Source organism: Python bivittatus, unplaced genomic scaffold (genome assembly GCF_059951505.1).
Source record: "Python bivittatus isolate LINGU-HERP-01145 unplaced genomic scaffold, Pbiv_v1 ctg000070_np1212, whole genome shotgun sequence".
Classification (NCBI taxonomy): Eukaryota; Metazoa; Chordata; class Lepidosauria; order Squamata; family Pythonidae; genus Python; species Python bivittatus.
In genome coordinates, this window is record NW_028277034.1 from 24,293,668 (window position 1) to 24,312,755 (window position 19,088).

The window sequence follows — 19,088 nt, forward strand, 5'->3', positions numbered from 1 at the left end:
ACTAAGGGGCGAAAATGACCTACTAAATAAAAATAAAATATATTTTAAAAAATATAGTACACTTTCAGTCAAGCATTCTACTTAGCACTATAATTGCCTTAAGTCTGTAAATGGGAATTTTACTTCCTACTTCAGAATCATATATTTTTTTTAAAAGAGTCTTACTGAATATTTTTGCAGATATTATTATATAACCAGGCAATAATTGATTAAAAAGCAAAATAGAGTTGGTGTGATGGCTATTTATTGCAATTCAAGGGTTGTGATTGCAGTCTATACTGTTGTTGTTCTATTACAAGTTTACTGAACCCAGGTGACAGAGTGATTTTGACACTGAAGCTTGAATTATGTCTGGCAATATTTTTCTGTTGTCTAATTAAGGGCAAAAAACTAGCAATCTAAGACTTGTGCTTAGCTAACAGTCCCAATTAAATTCCATTACCCTGAGAGTTAATAGTCAGGATTGCTGGTCATAATAGCTATAGGGCCACAGGTTCCACATCTATGCCCTATTACTTTTACTTACAAAGAGGGGATTTTGAATCATGTATGCTTATAGTCCAAGGTTGCTTAATAAGGTGATGGAATTTCTGATCTAAGCTCTGACTTTTCTGTTAGATAAGTCTCTACTCAAATAACTCATTGTGTGAGCATGGAACAAGTAATCGTATCATCCTGTCATATGATTTCCTGGACATACAAGCTCATATTGACACAATAGCAGAAATGTTACTTTTGCAGGCAGTGAAATACTAATCACTGAATAGCAAAGCAGTTGGAATTATAACATGATTTACTTCTTTTACTCATTGTAACCTTTTAATGGCAGAAGCCAGAAGGAAAGGGGAAATGAAAATCTATTTGTTTATTTGCTTTAGCTGGCTATCAATATTATAAGGCTCAAATAAGCCAAACATTTTTATCTTGCAATGTTAAGAATAAAAAAAATGACGTGTTTTGCCATAGTAAAATATGGGTAGAAGTTTGGAGATTTGAATAAAGTGAATGCACAAATGAGGTAAAACCTGAATAAATTTGTCAGAAGGTCCAGACACATTTTTTTCCTATGGTTTGTGCCCAAGCTGGGAATCCAATAAAACACACCAGACAATCAGTGGAGGCCAAAGAAAATATGTTTATTCAACCCAAGGTTGTCAAGTAAAATTGGGTGGCAGCCACACTGGATTGCCCCTCCATCTCCCTTTTTATAGGTTTTTTTAGTTTAAAGATTTAGCCATACCAATAGAATGGAATGCTTTAGCTTATTACGAACAAAAGTTTCCTTATCTAGAGTTAAAACAGATGCCTCCTTATTTATAGTTAAAACTGATGTCTCCTTATCTAGAGTTAAAACAGATGTCTCCTTAAATGGGCATTTATCTTTCCTAGGCATGTTTTTCTACACATAAGATATATATCTTCCTTTACATGAGTTTTGCTACGTGATGTGCCCATTTGTTTCTAAAATGGCATTACTACTGCCTATACAATCTTTTATCAATCCTTAATTTAAACTTTTTTAAAACATATAAGGAAAAGATTCCAACAGATTTAAGAATGAAAAGTAAAAGAGAAACAAATTATAAGTAAAAGATGTTCATGAATAAAGCAACAAAAGAAGAAACAGCAATATTCAATAGAACAATATGATTACAGGACAGATTTCTTTCAAGTCTTGGGAACTCATCAGATGCCACAGCAAATATTCTCCAGATTATCCCAGCAAGTGTAAGCATCTTTCTCTGGCAGGCCTATAATGCAGCTCACCCTGGCAAGTCTCCAAGAATTTATATAATATTCTATTGCAATTATTCATGCTTCTGATTATGTGCTATCAAGCCAATTTATTCTTCTTGTCTAGTAATCAAGAGTTTATGTGAGTTAGTACCAGTTCATCCCTGCCCAGATCTTGGGCCTTGAGCTAAAAGAAAGCAATATCACTCTTAAGCTAAGCTGCATGAGAAAACAGCTAATATGAGAAAAACTAAATGAAAAACTAAATGAAGAAACTAAAGGGTATTTCACAGGCCAGCTTTTTAAAAATCTAAGGCATTATCAAGCCATGCTATGAACAAGAATACAAAAGAGAAGCCATTTTATATGGGAAAGTACAGAGAAAGATGGAATTAAACCACTTAAGCTTCATCACCATTACAATAATCTTCTGCAATAGTACTGTACTTGTTCACAACATTGGTCTTTTATCTTGTAGTTTTGTCTCTTAATTCCACAGAACCCTCACACATAAACCTCTCACTGGGACTAAGTTTGTATATGATTTTCTGTCATTCTGTCTTTATTGCCCAGATTAGTATTCATCCTTGATCATCTAATATCATATCATCTTAGAAGTTGACAAAAGAATAGTTGCAAGGAAAATGTTTTTCAGTGAGGACAGAAAATGTTGATATTACTGGATCATAAAATCTTTTTATTTTTTATTTTTTTTAAGTACATGGTGGGATGTGCCAATCAATAATAAAAAGAATTGCATGTGGATTAAGAGATGGCATTATTTCTTTTCAGTTTTTCAGTTGAATAAGATGATTAATGATAGTACCATGAGGTCTGTTTAGTCAAATTCATTGTACAAAGTCTATCAGTTTTCTCCCAGAGCAACAGAGAAAAATACTCACAATATGGTATTTAAAATGTGTCATGTATGAGATTCTTTTTTTAAGGAAGTATATAAAATTTAGCTTTCTACAGGGAGATTTTATGGTATTTTTTCTGTCAACTGGTTGGCTGTTACCTTTTTTGCATGAAAATAGATTTCTCTATTATCTGCTAAATTTAATGAATGATAATGCAGAACTTATCTGCTAGGTACAGAGTTGCTCCAAATGAGAATAATGTTATGACTTTTTCTGCTAAACATTGCCTTAAAATACTTTTACTAAATAAGATCTGTCTCAGCCTGTCCCCAAACTGCATCCCTCCAGAAGTTTTGCACTATAACTTGTATTTTCCTTGATTTTTGACCAAGCTGACTGAGACTAATGGAAGTTCTCTAGATTGTAAAAGGATGTTCTAATTAGTCCAGTATCTTATATTCAGTAATGAACTAATGATTTCAAGAAACCAATAAGTAAGTCATAAAAGTTGTATGTGTCCCTTAGAGATTTATAGTCAGTGGTATGCCAACTTGTGATTATGGAAAACATGAAGATTCAATATACATACTCTAGAATTTTGAGCTATATATGCACAAGGTTGCACCACATGAGCTCATATCCTGAGAGTGCAGGATTTGGGATTACATGAAAGCTTCCAAATGTACAGCTCTACATGTGAAGGTTTCTTTGCTACAAATAGCTGTGCACAAGTTGTTGATGATTATTATCCAAACACACCTTACAGAGTAAGGGGATTGCTCATTGCTACTCACTTGCGTGTATTGCCTGAGCAAAGCAACCTTTTTCAGTCACTTTGAGACAGAAAACAGATGAAAACATAGTATAAGTTCTGAAATAGACATTTCATACAGAGAAATCTATGAAGTCCCTCCAGAAGCTACCTGTACCACATATGTGATGCAGCCTCAGCCACTTTGTGACCACAGATCCCAAAATGTTGCTTCTTGTCCATCAAAAACTTGACTGCTCCTGAAGTAGTTAATTAATCTCTAACAAAATAATTTATAACCTCAGGAATCTCTGCAACAAATTGAAATGGTGACACTATGAAGTTAGATTAGAAACCAGAGGAAGATGGAGTCAGTGACAATTGTAAAATATTTCCTTTTAGATAAATAGTAGAAGGATCCCTTTTATGTTCATGTAAAAAGAGAGTTTAAGGTTGAATTGCTTTCATTAACTAGAGTGTCTCTAGCTCAGTTTCCCAGGCAATAGCCCTAAATTAAATAAATTAATTAATTTGTCTAGGTTCGGAGCAGTATCCTGGCAGAAAACAAAGATCCAAGGACAGATAGTGGGGTAGGTTAATTGTTGATGTATGTGTTTGTATGTATATAACATTAATATAAATAATCCTAAAATGATGTTAAAGTTGTGATAACTAGCTGTTCATGAACTTTTTGTAAATTAAAGTTGTGCAAAATATTCATGAATTGAATATATAACCAAGGCACATCTTATGTACTTTTATTTGTATATTGGTGTAGTAGGAAAAAATCCAGATACTGCAAGGGTGCTGTGTTGTTCATTTCTGTAGAAAGTCATAAAATTTGTCCTTCCCTTCCCTTCCCTTCCCTTCCCTTCCCTTCCCTTCCCTTCCCTTCCCTTCCCTTCCCTTCCCTTCCCTTCCCTTCCCTTCCCTTCCCTTCCCTTCCTTCCCTTTCCTTTCCTTTCCTTTCCTTTCCTTTCCTTTCCTTTCCTTTCCTTTCCTTAATTCAGAAACTGCTCAGTCTCAAAAAAGATTCCAAGTGGCTTTTCTCCTATGGATTGAACAGGGACATTTTCTTTTTCATCGTATTACATGTGCTAATCACTTCTGCCAAAATTGTCTATATCATACCCCAAAGCTTTTCTATGAATGGCCATATTAATTAGATAATTATCAATGTCTGTACTTTCTGTACGTCATATTTCTCTTATATTACTTTTTGCAATCCTCTTTACACTGTCATGAGTATACACATAAGCCTCATTCATAATACTTCACATAACCAATGAAATGCAAGTAAATATTTTGACAAGATTCCTAAAGTATCACAACGGTGTTGGCACACTAATATCATAGAGAACCACATGTTTTAGCTTGTTAAAAACATTTTTGCATCTATTTTTTTATTAATTTCAACTGATGCTAAATTATGTTAAAATTAGCTAAGCCCCCTTAAAACTTATTTGTCTGATAGCCCCACCTATTTTAGAGACACTTCCTATTTTAGAAGCTTCGGTACCTCTGGACAACTGGCATATTTCTGCCTAGTTCTAAAGAACTTTGTTCAAACGTAAACATAAGTATGGTTGCATAGTAACTAGTTAATACTGCACAATGACTAGTATAGATTAATAGCATAGTTATAGAAGCATAGTTGTTGAAGTCAGCTGTTTTACTTATTTATTCTTTTTCCAAAATCATCTGTGTTCTGTACTATTTTCTGTCTTTTTCGGTGTAAATCTTAAAATCCATTTTCTAGGTTCAGTTGCTGTACTTAAATATAATCCTGAAGCTTCAATTCCCAACTTTTGCTAGCAATAATTGATTTTTGTTTTAGCATATAGAAATTATGGAATTGATTCCAATGGAATGTTCAAAAAGGCTGGATCGCATTTCTCAAATACTACTATCAAGACAGCTCCTACCTGCAAGAATGTTAGTACTGTATAACGAAGCTGGTGGGCAGCTTATGCAACTCTAAATGACTGAGAGCAATATGTTTTGTATTATAAAATAATCCATCCCAAAAGAATGGAGCTAAATTCAGAAGCTGCAATTAGGAAAGTTGTACCTTCTTCTGAAATGCACACAAGTCATATAAACTGTTGTAGTCAGTTATAATAGAAGCCAAACATAAAAAGTTCTGTTATGGAACAGTCTAAAGATTGCTGGAAAGGAACATTGCTACATATCTCAAAGATCTTACAATAATGCGGAAATCTTTGTCTTCAAAGTGATCTTTTAAAATTGAAGAGGTGTTCATGGTTTTTACAAGAGACAATGAAATACATCAAGACGGAGAAAAGTGTGTTTAATATGTCACATTTAACAAACTGAACTAGAGGAATAAGGGTGATCAAAAGAGTTGGATGAATACATTTGCTTGCATCTGCAATAAAAAGAAAAAGGGAAACAAATGCCTCATACAATGTGTTGAATTAGTAATTATAGCATTCATCCTATTAATATCATATTCTATTGGCTATATATGAGAGCCAGTTTGGTGTAATGGTTAAGGCACCAGGCTAGAAACCATGAGACAGTGAGTTCCAGTCCCGCCTTAGGCACAAAGCCATCTGGGTGACCTTGGGCCAGTCACTCTTTCTCAGCCCTAGGAAGGAGACAATGGTAAACTACTTCTGAAAAACCTTGCCAGGAAAACTGCAGGGACTCAACACTGGAGTCAGGAGTCAACACTGACTTGAATGCAAAAAAATGGCTATATAAAAATACCTCTGGAAAACAAATATGCTCGTATTTGGCAAATAAGTGATAGTGCCTGCAAGAATGATAGCAATAAAAATCTGCAGAGTTAACCTCAACTGTGATATGAAAGTTGTAAAAAAATTGTTAGACCTTAAAAAGTGTCTTCTCTTATAGCTTTATATTTTCAGCATGCAATTTTTCAAGTTGTCAATTCTCTTTGTTTTTAATGAAAAAGAAATTCCTGTTCCAGTTTAATTAATTATCAAGAATAGCATCACTGATCTGTGAAAGCATTCAGTGGTGAATGAGTATTCAGTTTCCTACTTAATATTTATCTTTTGCCACCAAGGTAACATTTGTATGGCTGAAAGAAAAACCATTACAATTTGAGAAACATAGTGTTTTGCCATCTCATACAACCTCTGACTTTCGTGCGTTTCTCTACCTAATCTTTCCTTTGATTTCTAGCGAAGTTTCCTGGGTTGTGCTACTTTTAAAGTAGGCGAGTTGGTGAAGTCAGAAGAGCAACAGTTGACTCTTAGCCTGAGGTAGGTCTTTCTGTTAATTTCAAATCTTGTCAAATTAAGAAAATGAATGACTATGAATGAATACCATTGAATGACTGCTGCTTTTCTGTCCTTTACTTAAAATTAATGCAAATTTTACAAGATATGCTGGAGGATTTTGTTCAGCCCTTATCTCTCTTCTACAGGTAGATTCCTTGTTCCATTTCTCTATATGTTTGAATTATCCTTGTATCCTTTTATCTATAAAAATCTTGTGCAATAATACTATCCAGTTTTGTTTTGTTTTTTAATGTGATCCACTTCAGATCTTGGACATGGTCCATGTGGTTTCCTTGGCAACATATAGAAGTGGTCTTCTATCTAAGTGATCATAGTAAAACCTCAATTTAACAGCTCATTTGGGATAAGGAATATGTATTAAATCTAAATGTAAATCACTTGCATCAATTTAAATTATTTTTGTAATTACATAATTGGCATAAATGGTATTATTTCCAGTAAAACTTTGGTTTAACAAACACCCTCAATTTAATGAACAAATCTTCAACTTAAAAACATTGGTAAATCTTCAATTTAACAGCCATTGGATGGAAAATTTAGATCCATGGAGAATGATCGTGCAGCAGTTGTACAAATAAGCTGATGGGAGAAGTGTCTCCCTGTTCACTCAGAGGGAACATTCATCAGATTTTGAAAGCAGTGACATCTGTAAGGGAAGTCACATGATCTGATTGCAGGATCCCTGGCAGAGCGCCCAGCTCCTAAGGATTGGAATTGGTTTTGATGTCTCTTCAAAGTTGCTGTCACTAGTCTCCATAGGCTCTCAATCTTATCCATATTATTATGGTTTCATCTTTTATATTTTGAGAAAACAGTGAACTGTCATTCTCCTTCTCCTTCTCTACCTCTGATGATTCAATGAGGAATAAATGATTGAAGCAAAATGTTACCTATATCATTATTTCTTAGTTTGATATGTCTATCCTTTTCTGACATTGCTTTTAAGAAATATGTGTTTAAAAAGCATTTGGAGGCCTTGGCTGAGCCAGGCCTAAGCTGAGTGTGTTCAGTCTAATGATACCTCATTTCATCTCAAATATGAACTTCCTAGATTTTAAGAGAAAGAGTGATGTTAATCTATATCTGTTTACAATTGGGATCTAAATTGTTTATCATCATCATCATCATCATCATCATCATCATCATCATCTACAACCTCATTATCTCTGTTTTACGAAGTTCTGTTTTACGAAGTTAATATACAGACTGAGTTTCCTAATTGATTTTTGGTGTAGTTTGTTAGATTTAAGCAAGTATATAGAAAAGTATAGAAAAGAAGTTACCAAAGGACAAATAAAAATATTAGAATGAACAAAAGGAATAATAATATGTATTCCCTAACATGTTATTAATTATTAGAAGCATTTAGAAGCAGAAGTTCCTGAATTTCATATTTTTAATTAGTAAATTGACAATGAATATAGTCTTATAGAATTTATTAACGTTTGTATCATAGACATAAAATTTTCTTTTTTTATTGAGAATAGTTAAGAGAAATTTATATTTTATTAGCTTGGAAACTTTACATGTCAAATAGAGAAGAATAGCGCCTATGACACAGGAATAACTGAAATTGAGTGCTGCCATGTAGCGTTTACATGACAGTATATAGGTAGCTCAGCATTTTTCTGGGTGTTATCTTTTGATTTGTCTTCAAGTGAAGAAATGGCACCAGTGCATTGTTCCTATAGAGTTTGATTAGTCAAGAAATTTGAGTAAGAATCAATAAAATGTATTGTAAGTTGATTTTCAGTTTTCAGTCTAAAAACCACAAAATTAGTATGTATTCAGTGCATGGAGGGTTTTTTGGTTACATTTTGGCAATGAAAAGAAAAATAATGAAACTTTTAGATTCATTTTGGTGGCTTGTTTAGTGCAACCAACAACTAATCTAATACTATTTTTTAAAAAATGTCTGTTAGTGTATGCATGCCTACCTGCCATAACAATTAGAATATAATCTTCTTTTACTTGGCTGTCCTGCAGGAAGTTCACAGCAAAGACTTCTGATTGCATAGAAATAACATCTTGACTGGGTTATCCAGTGAAGAGTGTTTCAGAAATTTCTAAAATGTGAATTGATTGATTATTTATTTATTTTGGTTGAATTTTTAAAATCAGTACCTTAAATGCAGGAAACATTTTTTAAAAAACTATACCCTGCTTTTCTGTCTTTTCTTAAATTTAAAAGCACATATTTTTGCAGAGTTTAAGTGGAAACATGTGCATGCATCAACTTAAATATGGGAAGAAAAGAGATTTATAACCTGCTCTGTGCCTTTCTGAAAGATATATATATAAGTACATATATTTTTGCAAGGTTTAACTGGAAACAAACTCACACCCCTCCAGTGTTCCAGCAAGCAATGAAAAATGACCAAACTTTATTTTGAACCTTTCTGAAACAAAACATATAGTGGTAAAAAACTTTAAACTTCTGTGTGCAAAGGTATAACTACAGGTCTGCAACTGAGCAGAAAAATACCCTCACAATGACTGCAAATATGTGCAAAGCACGCCCTGCAAGGGCAATTCGGGAACATGCCTCCTATGTCCAAAGTGATTACTCTGGGCATGCACAAAGTACATCCTGGAAGAAGAGGTTTGTTATGTGTTTGGGCATGCACATAATAATTACTACATAAATGTGTGTTAATAAAGAGAACGTTGGTTACATGTTCTGGCACACCCAAGAGAGGCAACATTTGACTCTGAAAGTCCTTTGGGCTTTGGAAAAATAAAGGTCTATAGTTTTAAAGATGATGACCTCAGCGTTCCTCAGAGGAACTTAAAATTTGAGATATAGGACGTTTGTCAGATCAAGCATGCGTACACACAAAAGCATAGTGGGTAAATGGATTTTATTTGGGTGAAGCAAATACAAGTAGTGGTGGGCAGGTTACAGAAGCACATGCACGCACAGCTCTCAAACAGTTCCCAAGTCCTTAAGAGCTTGCCTGGATGGGCTTGCTGATAGTCAGTGTCTGATGGAGCAAACAGAGGCATAGTCTGACTCCCAGTCTGAGAGGTAAGGTGTTGTACCAAGGCTGTCAGCCAGTAATGTCACAAAGGAGCAGTGTTTCCACAAGCAAGGTTTTCAGGAAGCAAACGAACAGATTGTTGGGTAAATGGAGCAGCTGTTCCTAACGAAAGATTGCTGGGCAGTGATGGTTCTTGCTGCCACTACAGGTAATCAAGTGCAGGAACAGAACAAAAGGGCAGGAATCCACACAGAATGCCTTTGCACTGCTTGGTGTTCTGAGTTCTTGGGCTGGGGGAGGTCATGGATCCCATCCCTCATCACCTGATGCCACCAGTTCTGCATGTTCCTCAGCTCCGTCAGCCTCAGGTGCCTCATTGCTAGGTTCTCCCTGAGGATGGCGTTCATCTGAGGCCTCTGGAGCAGTACCTTCCAGCTCTTTCTAGCATTCGTCTGGGGCATCAGGAGCACCATCTTCTAGCTCAGACTCTTCTGAATCTGATCTAGCCACAATAATACCATCCAACACCCAAAGCGCTCAAGGTCATGTTTCACAGGACTTGCCAGGGTTCAGGCTCCCTGAAAGAATGACCACTGCTGACAAACTGCAATAAAATATGTTGGAGTTTTGATGAAGAAAATGGATGCAATATCATGTAACAGCATACAGCCTGTAAAATGGTGAAGGGCCGCCATTTAGACCCTCTCAAAGGATCCTAATGGGTAAGTAATTAGTTTTTATTTCTTGTTATATAAATACCAGTGGCTGGATGTCACCCTAAATTTGATTTATATTTTGCAGTCTCTGAATTGCCACTTGATAAGTGAACAGTTCAAGGGAGGGCATCATTATTGTGATTACTGCTGCTGTCAGGAATCTACTGAGGATTTTTCCAGTCTGGGATGTGGCTGTGATTCTATTCTATTAGAGAGGCCATGCTATTTTCATTGTGATCTAGAGTGCTATAATTCACATGAAGAGTAACAGTTACATAGTGCTTGTAATTATGGCTCTGATTTGTGGGATACAGATCTAGCAGAAAGATGCACATACTTGCATCCAGTAACATAGATGCCTCTCTGAACTCTGTATATAAACATTATCAATAAAATTATTTTTTATGTCAACATGATCACTTCCCCACAGACTTCAATATGTTGGAATATAAAAACATTCTAAGAGGCATTTATTATATGCTTGGTCATGTAGGGAGTTATGAGGATGTGAATTGCCTATTTCAGGATGACAAGAAACATTACAAAAAACTGTCCAGGAAACAAAGTAAAGACCTGGCTTTCAAGACAGAGCGACTGTTGCTATTTTTACTGGGCTATGATTGAACTTATTCTGAAATTCAGTGGTAATATACTAGGGACCAAGTTTACAGGTAGAGGATTTTATAAAGATGGCTGCACTCATGGAGATACCTTGCTGATATCTGCAGGAAACCTGGCTTCAGGCTAGAGAATAGCCAGTAATCATAGATGGAGTGTGCAGGCTATTTAGCTAGCAATCTGTTGGTTTGTTTCCAGACAAGTGGCTGATTATGAGGCTTGATGTGAAAATCAAATTCACATGGAACAGAAATTAATTTCATCTGATGAAATATGACAATGAAAAGTACAACTGCCAGCCTTTCTCTTTGTAAAGTATATGAAAGTTACACCTGGGATATGCTTGGGCCATGCAGAAGACTTGCTGACATCAATGCCAGATATTGATTGAGTGGGAATGAAAGTTTACAGCATTCCAGGGAGCAACTTTGTGTGTAACTAGGAAAACCTATTTCTGGGGCAACTACCTAAACAGTGATAGAGTCTGTGGACAATGTGGCCTTTAGCAGTGATTACAAAGAGCCCCTTTCAGTCTTCAGCGCCACTGTGTGATTTTTTGGTGTCCTGTGCTACAATAGTAAACAAATCCCAGCCTGATTATAAGCAGGTTCTTTACATCCAGAGGATGCAGGTGTCAGGTATGAAAGACTGACTGATTCCCTAGAGAGGAGTTTAGCCATGGCTATACTTTCTACTGTTTTGACCTGACACCTGATGGGGTCCTCTGAGCACTCTTTGCTGATCAGGGACAGCAGCCTCAGAACTGAGGTTTGCACAGCCCCTCACCAATGCAGTCAACATGACTCTCCCTGTAATCTTTGACAATCCTTTTGAAATCAGTCACACAAAGAACATGCTTTTTGATTATATGTGAAAATGAACATGCTGCAAATGCTCCACTTGCTTTTTAGAAACTTTTTAGAAAGTTTTCTAGGAATTGTAATAATTGTAAACATGGAACAGCTATCCCTCTTTTCCCTTCCATCTAGGGATATGGTGAATTTTTGGACTATAATTGAAGACTGTTAGCTCTGCTTTTCCTGGATCCATTGTGAAGTTTTTAGATCAACAGATGGGAGATAAGTGGCAATTGCAATACCCTCATGCAGGGACCTGTGGACTGCACTGTGTTTTTTCTATGAACCAGTCTAAAGGGATGTCCTATGAACAGATTCCAAAACTGTGCTCTAAGGATAATATTAAAAATGACCAAATAGTAAAACAGTTTTTAAAACTTGTAAGGGTTGCACAAGGTCCTCAGGCATATAAGCAGTATCAACATATTCAGGGGTGCCTGCTATGCTGCAAAATAAAAAACAAGGTATATTGCTAAGTTCTTTTTAAACTCACCATGGAGTAAGTTTGGGCACAGCACCAACCACATGATGATGTCCAACTCAAAGGAATTGTTCAAATTTCCTTTTGTGTTCTACTGTGAAGTTTCTGCATATGAGTTTATTGAGACAAACCATCTCAATAAATCTACATGTATTAATGTATTCGTTATCTGTTTTACTACAATTTAGTAAAACAGTAAATTTCTGGTAGAGGCAATGTATTCATATAAATGCCCTTTCATGCTTTCAACCTTTTCACTACAATTTATGTATGGTTGGAACTATACAGGCTCCTGGAGGCTGAGCAGTGTCCTTACTTTTCATGGATCAGCTGTCTTAGATATCCATCATACCCTTTGGAATTATGAGAGATGGAAGTACATCTTGCAAACTCTGGTTTTATATTTTTTTTTCACAAACTAAGCCAACGACCCAACACCATAATATTTCCATTTCATCACATTGCAGTTATTCTCTCTCTCTGGCATATCTATGGCATAGACATAATTTGATATATGAACTCCTGTTTCAGGACCACATTCAAAATTGTAAATTATGTATCTCACACCTATTTCTGGTAGAGGCAATGTATTCATATAAATGCCCTTTCATGCTTTCAACCTTTTCATAGTACTGCCCAATTTTTTGTTTAATTTTTTTGTGGGGACTTAAGACATACACCCCACACATGCCACAACATATCCTTATGAAAAGTATTCACTCCCATTGCCAGTTGTTTGTGACTTTGGAAGGGGGACTTAGAACAACAAAACAATTTGCACTACCTCATTTTGTCCTCTCCACATCAATTTCACTACACTGTTGCTTCAGGCATGCATGAAAGTGATATGGGCACCCATGAGTAAATTTATGGTGATAAGGGGTATATTGGAATTCACAGAAATAGTGTTCACTCAGATGTTTTTGATCCTGTGGCAATGATTGTTATATCACAATATAAACAATGCTTTTTCTTGTTGGGGCCTTCCTATGACAAAAGCACCCCGCCAACGTGTATAAAACAAAATTTTTATGGTTACACCAAGATACTTTTCAAAGGTATATATCTTTGAAAAGTCAATTTCTGTGGAAATATTCATTTTGTTATGGAGACGTCTGGCTCTAGTAATGATTTTTTGTTTTGTAAATGACCTGCTGGCTAACAAATACAGACTGCAAAACAGAAATTCACACTTTACATTGAAATTGATTAGATGGCTTTTTTTCCCCCTCCTGGTCTTGGCTGAATAGCATAGTGCTTAAATTCCTAAGACCATCCCCTCTCTTTGTCAAAACAGCTGTGATCACTCCACAATATTAAGTGTTGTTTTAATCTTGTATGGCACCCAGAATCACATACTGTTATGAGATGGGAAGCCACATAAATAATTTAAATAAATAAATACATCTATGTAGCTTTGTAACTTGCTTTCAATATGCTTCAGGAACTTGTCAGCATTTAAATCAACCTAACCTAAAAGAGTGTGATTCAGCCTCTGTATCCATCCTGAGTGGGCAAAATAGTTTTGGCTCAATGTCCCTATAAATATTACTTAAAAGATTATGTATCTCTTCATGAATCACAACTGTATCATGTGTGAAGGAACAGATAGAATCAGTTTGCAGATCTCTAGCAGTGGTAGTATTCCATAGCACTGTAATTGCTAATAGGTCTCCTTGTCTATATCCTTTCCAAATACCCTTCCATTAGACTCTGCATGTTCATCAAGTTTGAATCCTATGCTGTTGCACAGAATTGTTTTATAGCCACTGGTGGGGCTTCTGTGCTGCTTACGCAGCCTGAGGCATCCCAAGGAAATCTTCCACCTTTTGCTTTTTTTACCTGGTGGTTCTGGATAAGGCAACAGAAACAAGTAGCACTTCAGCAAAATCACAGTAGTGCAACACCTCGTTCCTTAAGCCTGTTGTAATTAGATAAAACTCAGCAGATATCTGTACAATCTTTCATGTGTTGCATTGGATGTAGAAGCCTGGGATCCCCAGTAACAAACTATCACCATTGTGTATCAGTGGGCATTGGCAATGCTACAAATATTTGATCATCCAACAATCTAAAGAAAAAAGAAAAGAAACACAACAGAAGTCAGAGTTGCTTCAGGAATGCTTGAAAGGAACCTGAAATTCTACCAATATTTATTTCTGTGAAAAATTATTACATTTATAAGTTTTCAGATATTGTGTGAGTCTGATATTTCATTCTGTTAAAAAAGGGAAAATTCACATATTATTTGTCTCTAACAAGGTTACTTCTCAAAAAAAGTCATATCTCCTTAAATTAGTTGTGTTCATTCTCAAAAACATTCTTACCTGTGAAATAGTACCTCACAATGGAGGCAAATATATGTAGCTCAGGATTGAACTGTGGAGTCCTTGGGGTTCTCTGAGCTTGGTTCTTTTCTTGCAAACATTTCATTACCCAGCTGGGTCCATAAACCCAGAACTAGTGAAAGAATCCATATCAGCTGCATTACACAACACACCCAACTTAACCAAATACACCCAAATAGAAATACCCAGAATCATGGACCTCATCAACCGCTGCCTCACCACCTATTTTCAATCCGATGGACAAATATACCAACCAATCAGAGGCACACCCATGGGATCACCACTGTCAGGACTCATAGCAGAGATTGTAATGCAATGCCTAGAAGCTATAGCACTGCCACACATACAGCTGGTATGTAGATGACACATTTGTTAAAAAAGAAACAACCAGAGAAGACACATGAAACCATTAACAACATCTTCAAAGGAATAAAATTCACCAGAGAAGAAGAAAACAACACACTACCCTTCCTGGATATCCTCATCAGCAGAGGAAACAACAGGAAATTAGAAACCCAAGTTTATCGGAAGACAACCCACACCAATCAAGTACTCCACTACCAAAGCAACAACCCGGCCTCCCACAAGAGGAGCTATGTAAGAACATTATTCAAGTGAGCTCAAACGCATTGCAGCAACCCAGAACAGCAGCAAAAGGAAAAAGACCACCTATACAACATCTTCCAGCAAAATGGATACCCACGTAATTTTATCAAAAAGAGCCTGACCACAACACAACCCACACAAGCCATGAAAAGGATCACACTGCCATACATCAGAAACATCTCAGAAACTACTGAGTGGTATCTCTGTAGCACACAAACCAACAAAATCACTCCAAAATATCCTAAGTAAACCAAAAGACCCAGCTGCCCAAGAAGAAAAAACAGGAGTCATCTACAACGTACAGTGTAAGGACTGTAACAAACACTACGTAGGACAAACAGGCAGAAGACTAGCAGAACACATCCATGAGCACCAACTAGCAGTCAGAAGACATGATGAAAATTCCTTAATTGCACAACACATGGACAGAGTCAACCACAGTTGTAACTGGGAAACTGTCAGCATTTTAGACCAAGCCAAATCCAAATATGCAAGAGAATTCTTGGAAGCCTGGTATTCAGACAAGGCAGCAATTAACAGACACATAGAGATAAACAGCATCTACATACTATTCAAAAGAGACAAAAGACTAGAAGATCGCCTCACCAGCATTCAGTCACCAGCAATCATCACCCAGATAAGCAAAGGTCACCACCAGGCACACAATCAAGCAGTCAACATATGCTAATCAATGAACTATCAGAAGAGCAAAAAAGAACCCCCATCCCCACCAGCACTGGCAAAGCAGGCCACAGCAGATAAATAGAGAGCAAACCTCATCCCATTTTAGCACTGAAGATGTTACCTAGCCGGGTAATGAAACGTTTGCAAGAAAAGAACCAAGCTCAGAGAACCCCAAGGACTCCACAAATAGTACCTCATCTGGACAAGGTAGAAAATCTCATATGGATATAGTCATTTATGCTCCTACCTTTATCCTTCATGTTGATGTCACAAAGCATACATATAACCTAAATTCTTTGAACTTTTGCAAAATCAATCAGACCTGGGAAGATTAATTTGGATAATACGTTGCTTTGCTTTGATTAAGTTGTATCTGTCTGTTTTACATTCCGACAGGATTAGCAAAAGAAATAAAACAGATTTTGTTTAACATGTATTATAAAATTAAATGGGAGAACATTAACATCTTCTCTTGGTTAACAAGAATAGCTGTTTGGCCTACCAGCTTTTCCATATTAACAGGCCGTTAGGCCCCAATGCATTATTAAAAGCAGATCGGTGGCTTTCTGAATGTAACGTAAGAAAGTTGCCATTTCAGCAAAAGTGTCCATTGTGAAATATAACTTATACAGCTTGGTGGAAATATTTATTACGGTCCAAAGGGCCTTGAGTCTGGAAAATCTATACCGAAAATTTTAATAAGTTCTGTTTCAGTTCAGCCATCAACTTGTTCTTCTTAGTCATGTAGACAAACCACCAGACAATAATGAAGGATTTTTATGATACAGACTTTCAGAATCTGTGTCATGCTAACAACTTTAAACGTAACAGTTTCTAAAATAACAGAAAATAGGATGAAATTAGGGGGTTGGTTTTAGAAGCAGCCTGAAGTACAATTTTCCTAATCTTTTCTAACCTTTTGCTTTGTGGCAGAACCTACATAATGAGGCAGGAAAGCTCCGTCCTGTGCGATTTCCTCCCAGAGGCCGCATGTGTCAAGAGTGTGCTGTCTCTTCTGGCTTTTCAGTTTGGAAGCTGAGGGTCAATCTAACATCAAACAAATCAGTTTCCATGCTGCTTGGGAAAAGGCCCCTTCTCCTACCCAGGCATGACAAGCCACATAACCAACTTCCCCCTTTATTATGTGACAGATCTTTACTCTTGCAGAGTATACTCTACATCCTTAGTGTAGTTACTCTGAACATGCCCAGACACATTACTGACTTCCCCTTGGAGGACATATTGTCTACATGTCTGCAGTGATTATGAGGGCCTATGTTTGCGTAGTTGCAGACCTGTTGTTAAATTTGTGCACCCAGGATTTTTTTTAAAAGTACTAGCTCGTGTTTTCCTTTAGAAAAGCTCAAAATAGGGTTTGCTCAATTGTTCATTTTTTCATAACTTGTTGAATGGTTGGAGGGGTAGGTGTGTGTTTTCAGTTAAGCTTTGCAAAAATATGTGCATGTATTTGACTTTCAGGAAAGACCAAAAAAATCCAGGCTGTAGTTTTAAAAGTTCTACTATTTTTCCTGTATTTAAAACTGGTTTTAAAAACTCAACAAAAATAAAACTTAATTAGGGCTTTATTTATTTCAAAAGTGGTCAAAAGAGGTTTGGTTCAAAATCCAGGTTTTCAGTATGCCCTAGGGTTATCAAAAATCAATGCAATCAGGTGGACGATTATGTTAAACATTCACTTTAGGGCTGGCAAGCAGCCTTTCCTGATGGCATTGCATCTGGTAGAGTTTGTAACCCGAAGATGATGTCACTGATTAGGGAAACTGATACATTCCGATTGTAGGGTTGTACACACTATACCTACTGGCATGGCTCCAGTTCCTTATAGGTCAATTGGGGTTTGGAAGCAGTACTTCTTGTGGTGGCCCCCACTTTATGCCATAACTTTCCTCCAGAAGCCAGATTGGCGCTAACTCTGCTGCCCTTTTGATATGTTGCAATATGAGGTTGTTTTACTGGGCTTTTGGGAGTTGATATTCATCCCATAATATTTATCATTTTTATTTTTATTTTTTATGTTGAATTTGTATTGTGGCTTTTAAATATATTTATGTTGTAATGTTATCATTGGTAGCTCCCAGGGTTGTATGATTTTGGCAGTATGTACATGAAAAGGTAAGATGTGTCAAATCTGCAGAATTCCAGAGCTGTGATTTCTTTTTCTTGAATGTGTGAAAACATGCCCTTGTAAATTCGGATTTGGGATGACACATCAAAGTACCAGCAGAGTTAGATTTTATACTTCTTGCATGCATTATGGTGGCCAACATTTAGGGACAGCATCTGTTTTAAAGTCTCACCTTGGATATTTTGCATATTAACTTTATTTTCTTCAGAAATTATTGTGGAGAATAGGTAATAAACATATGCTGCCACATTTCAGATTGTAAATGTGATGATTAATACATTGCTTTCTTAAATGTCAGGATTCACAAGATACAAGAACAACCCCATGATTTGTGGCAGTGACTGCAAGACAGCATGTTGTATTTAATTGCTTTTAATAGAGAATGAACATCATTTAGCTAATGAAGCTGCTATGTGGGATGAAAATAAAGTTCCCTTCCTTCTCTCCTATGTATCCTTTTTCAGGAGTTTGGATGGTGGGAAGACATTTGGCACTATAGATGTCAGATTTATAAACATGGGGAAGACTGAGGATGGGGAATCAGATCAGAGCCCAACAGATGGGCAGGAACAAAAGGTAAAAACACAGGTCTGTGCACAAATTAAATTAGACTTATCAGATATTCCAGATACCTGTGTATTTCTCTAGTCGTGTCAGGTGTTAAGTTTGTATCTAAAAATAAAAATTAAGTAATTTATAGAGTAAAATATAACTCTGTATAACTTTTCAAAAATATATATCCTAACATGATATAACAAAGTTGTATCTGGTACAGAATTTTAACAAAATTAAAATAACTGATTTTAAAACAAATGAAACATAATTAGCTTAGAACAGTATGAGTTGGGCTGCTATCCTGTTTCTCCCCACTCCTACTTAACATAGAAATGGAGTTAAAGCATTTTAAAGGTTTGTTGTTGTTTTTAAGAAAAGGCCATGTTATTGATGAATATATGGTAACCTCTTTTTTTTTCTCTACTCTCATTTTGACCCACCCTAGCTTCACATATTTT

At 36.2% G+C, this 19,088-nt stretch overlaps 1 protein-coding gene across 9 annotated transcripts in view; it reads left to right on the forward strand.

Annotated features, from left to right (window-relative positions):
- The window catches only part of INPP4B (inositol polyphosphate-4-phosphatase type II B), a 256,059-nt gene that overhangs the window by 118,778 nt on the left and 118,193 nt on the right, over positions 1-19,088 (forward strand). For 4 of the 9 annotated variants that reach the window (XM_088132820.1, XM_088132812.1, XM_088132813.1 and 1 more), the window contains exons 5-7: positions 3,885-3,935; positions 6,520-6,599; positions 18,540-18,651. In XM_088132820.1, coding sequence (XP_087988946.1) covers positions 3,885-3,935; positions 6,520-6,599; positions 18,540-18,651 — 243 coding nt within the window. Of the gene's footprint in view, positions 1-3,884; positions 3,936-6,519; positions 6,600-18,539; positions 18,664-19,088 lie in introns of all 9 variants that reach the window. The other 5 variants (XM_088132815.1, XM_088132816.1, XM_088132819.1 and 2 more) reach the window with 3 other exon arrangements.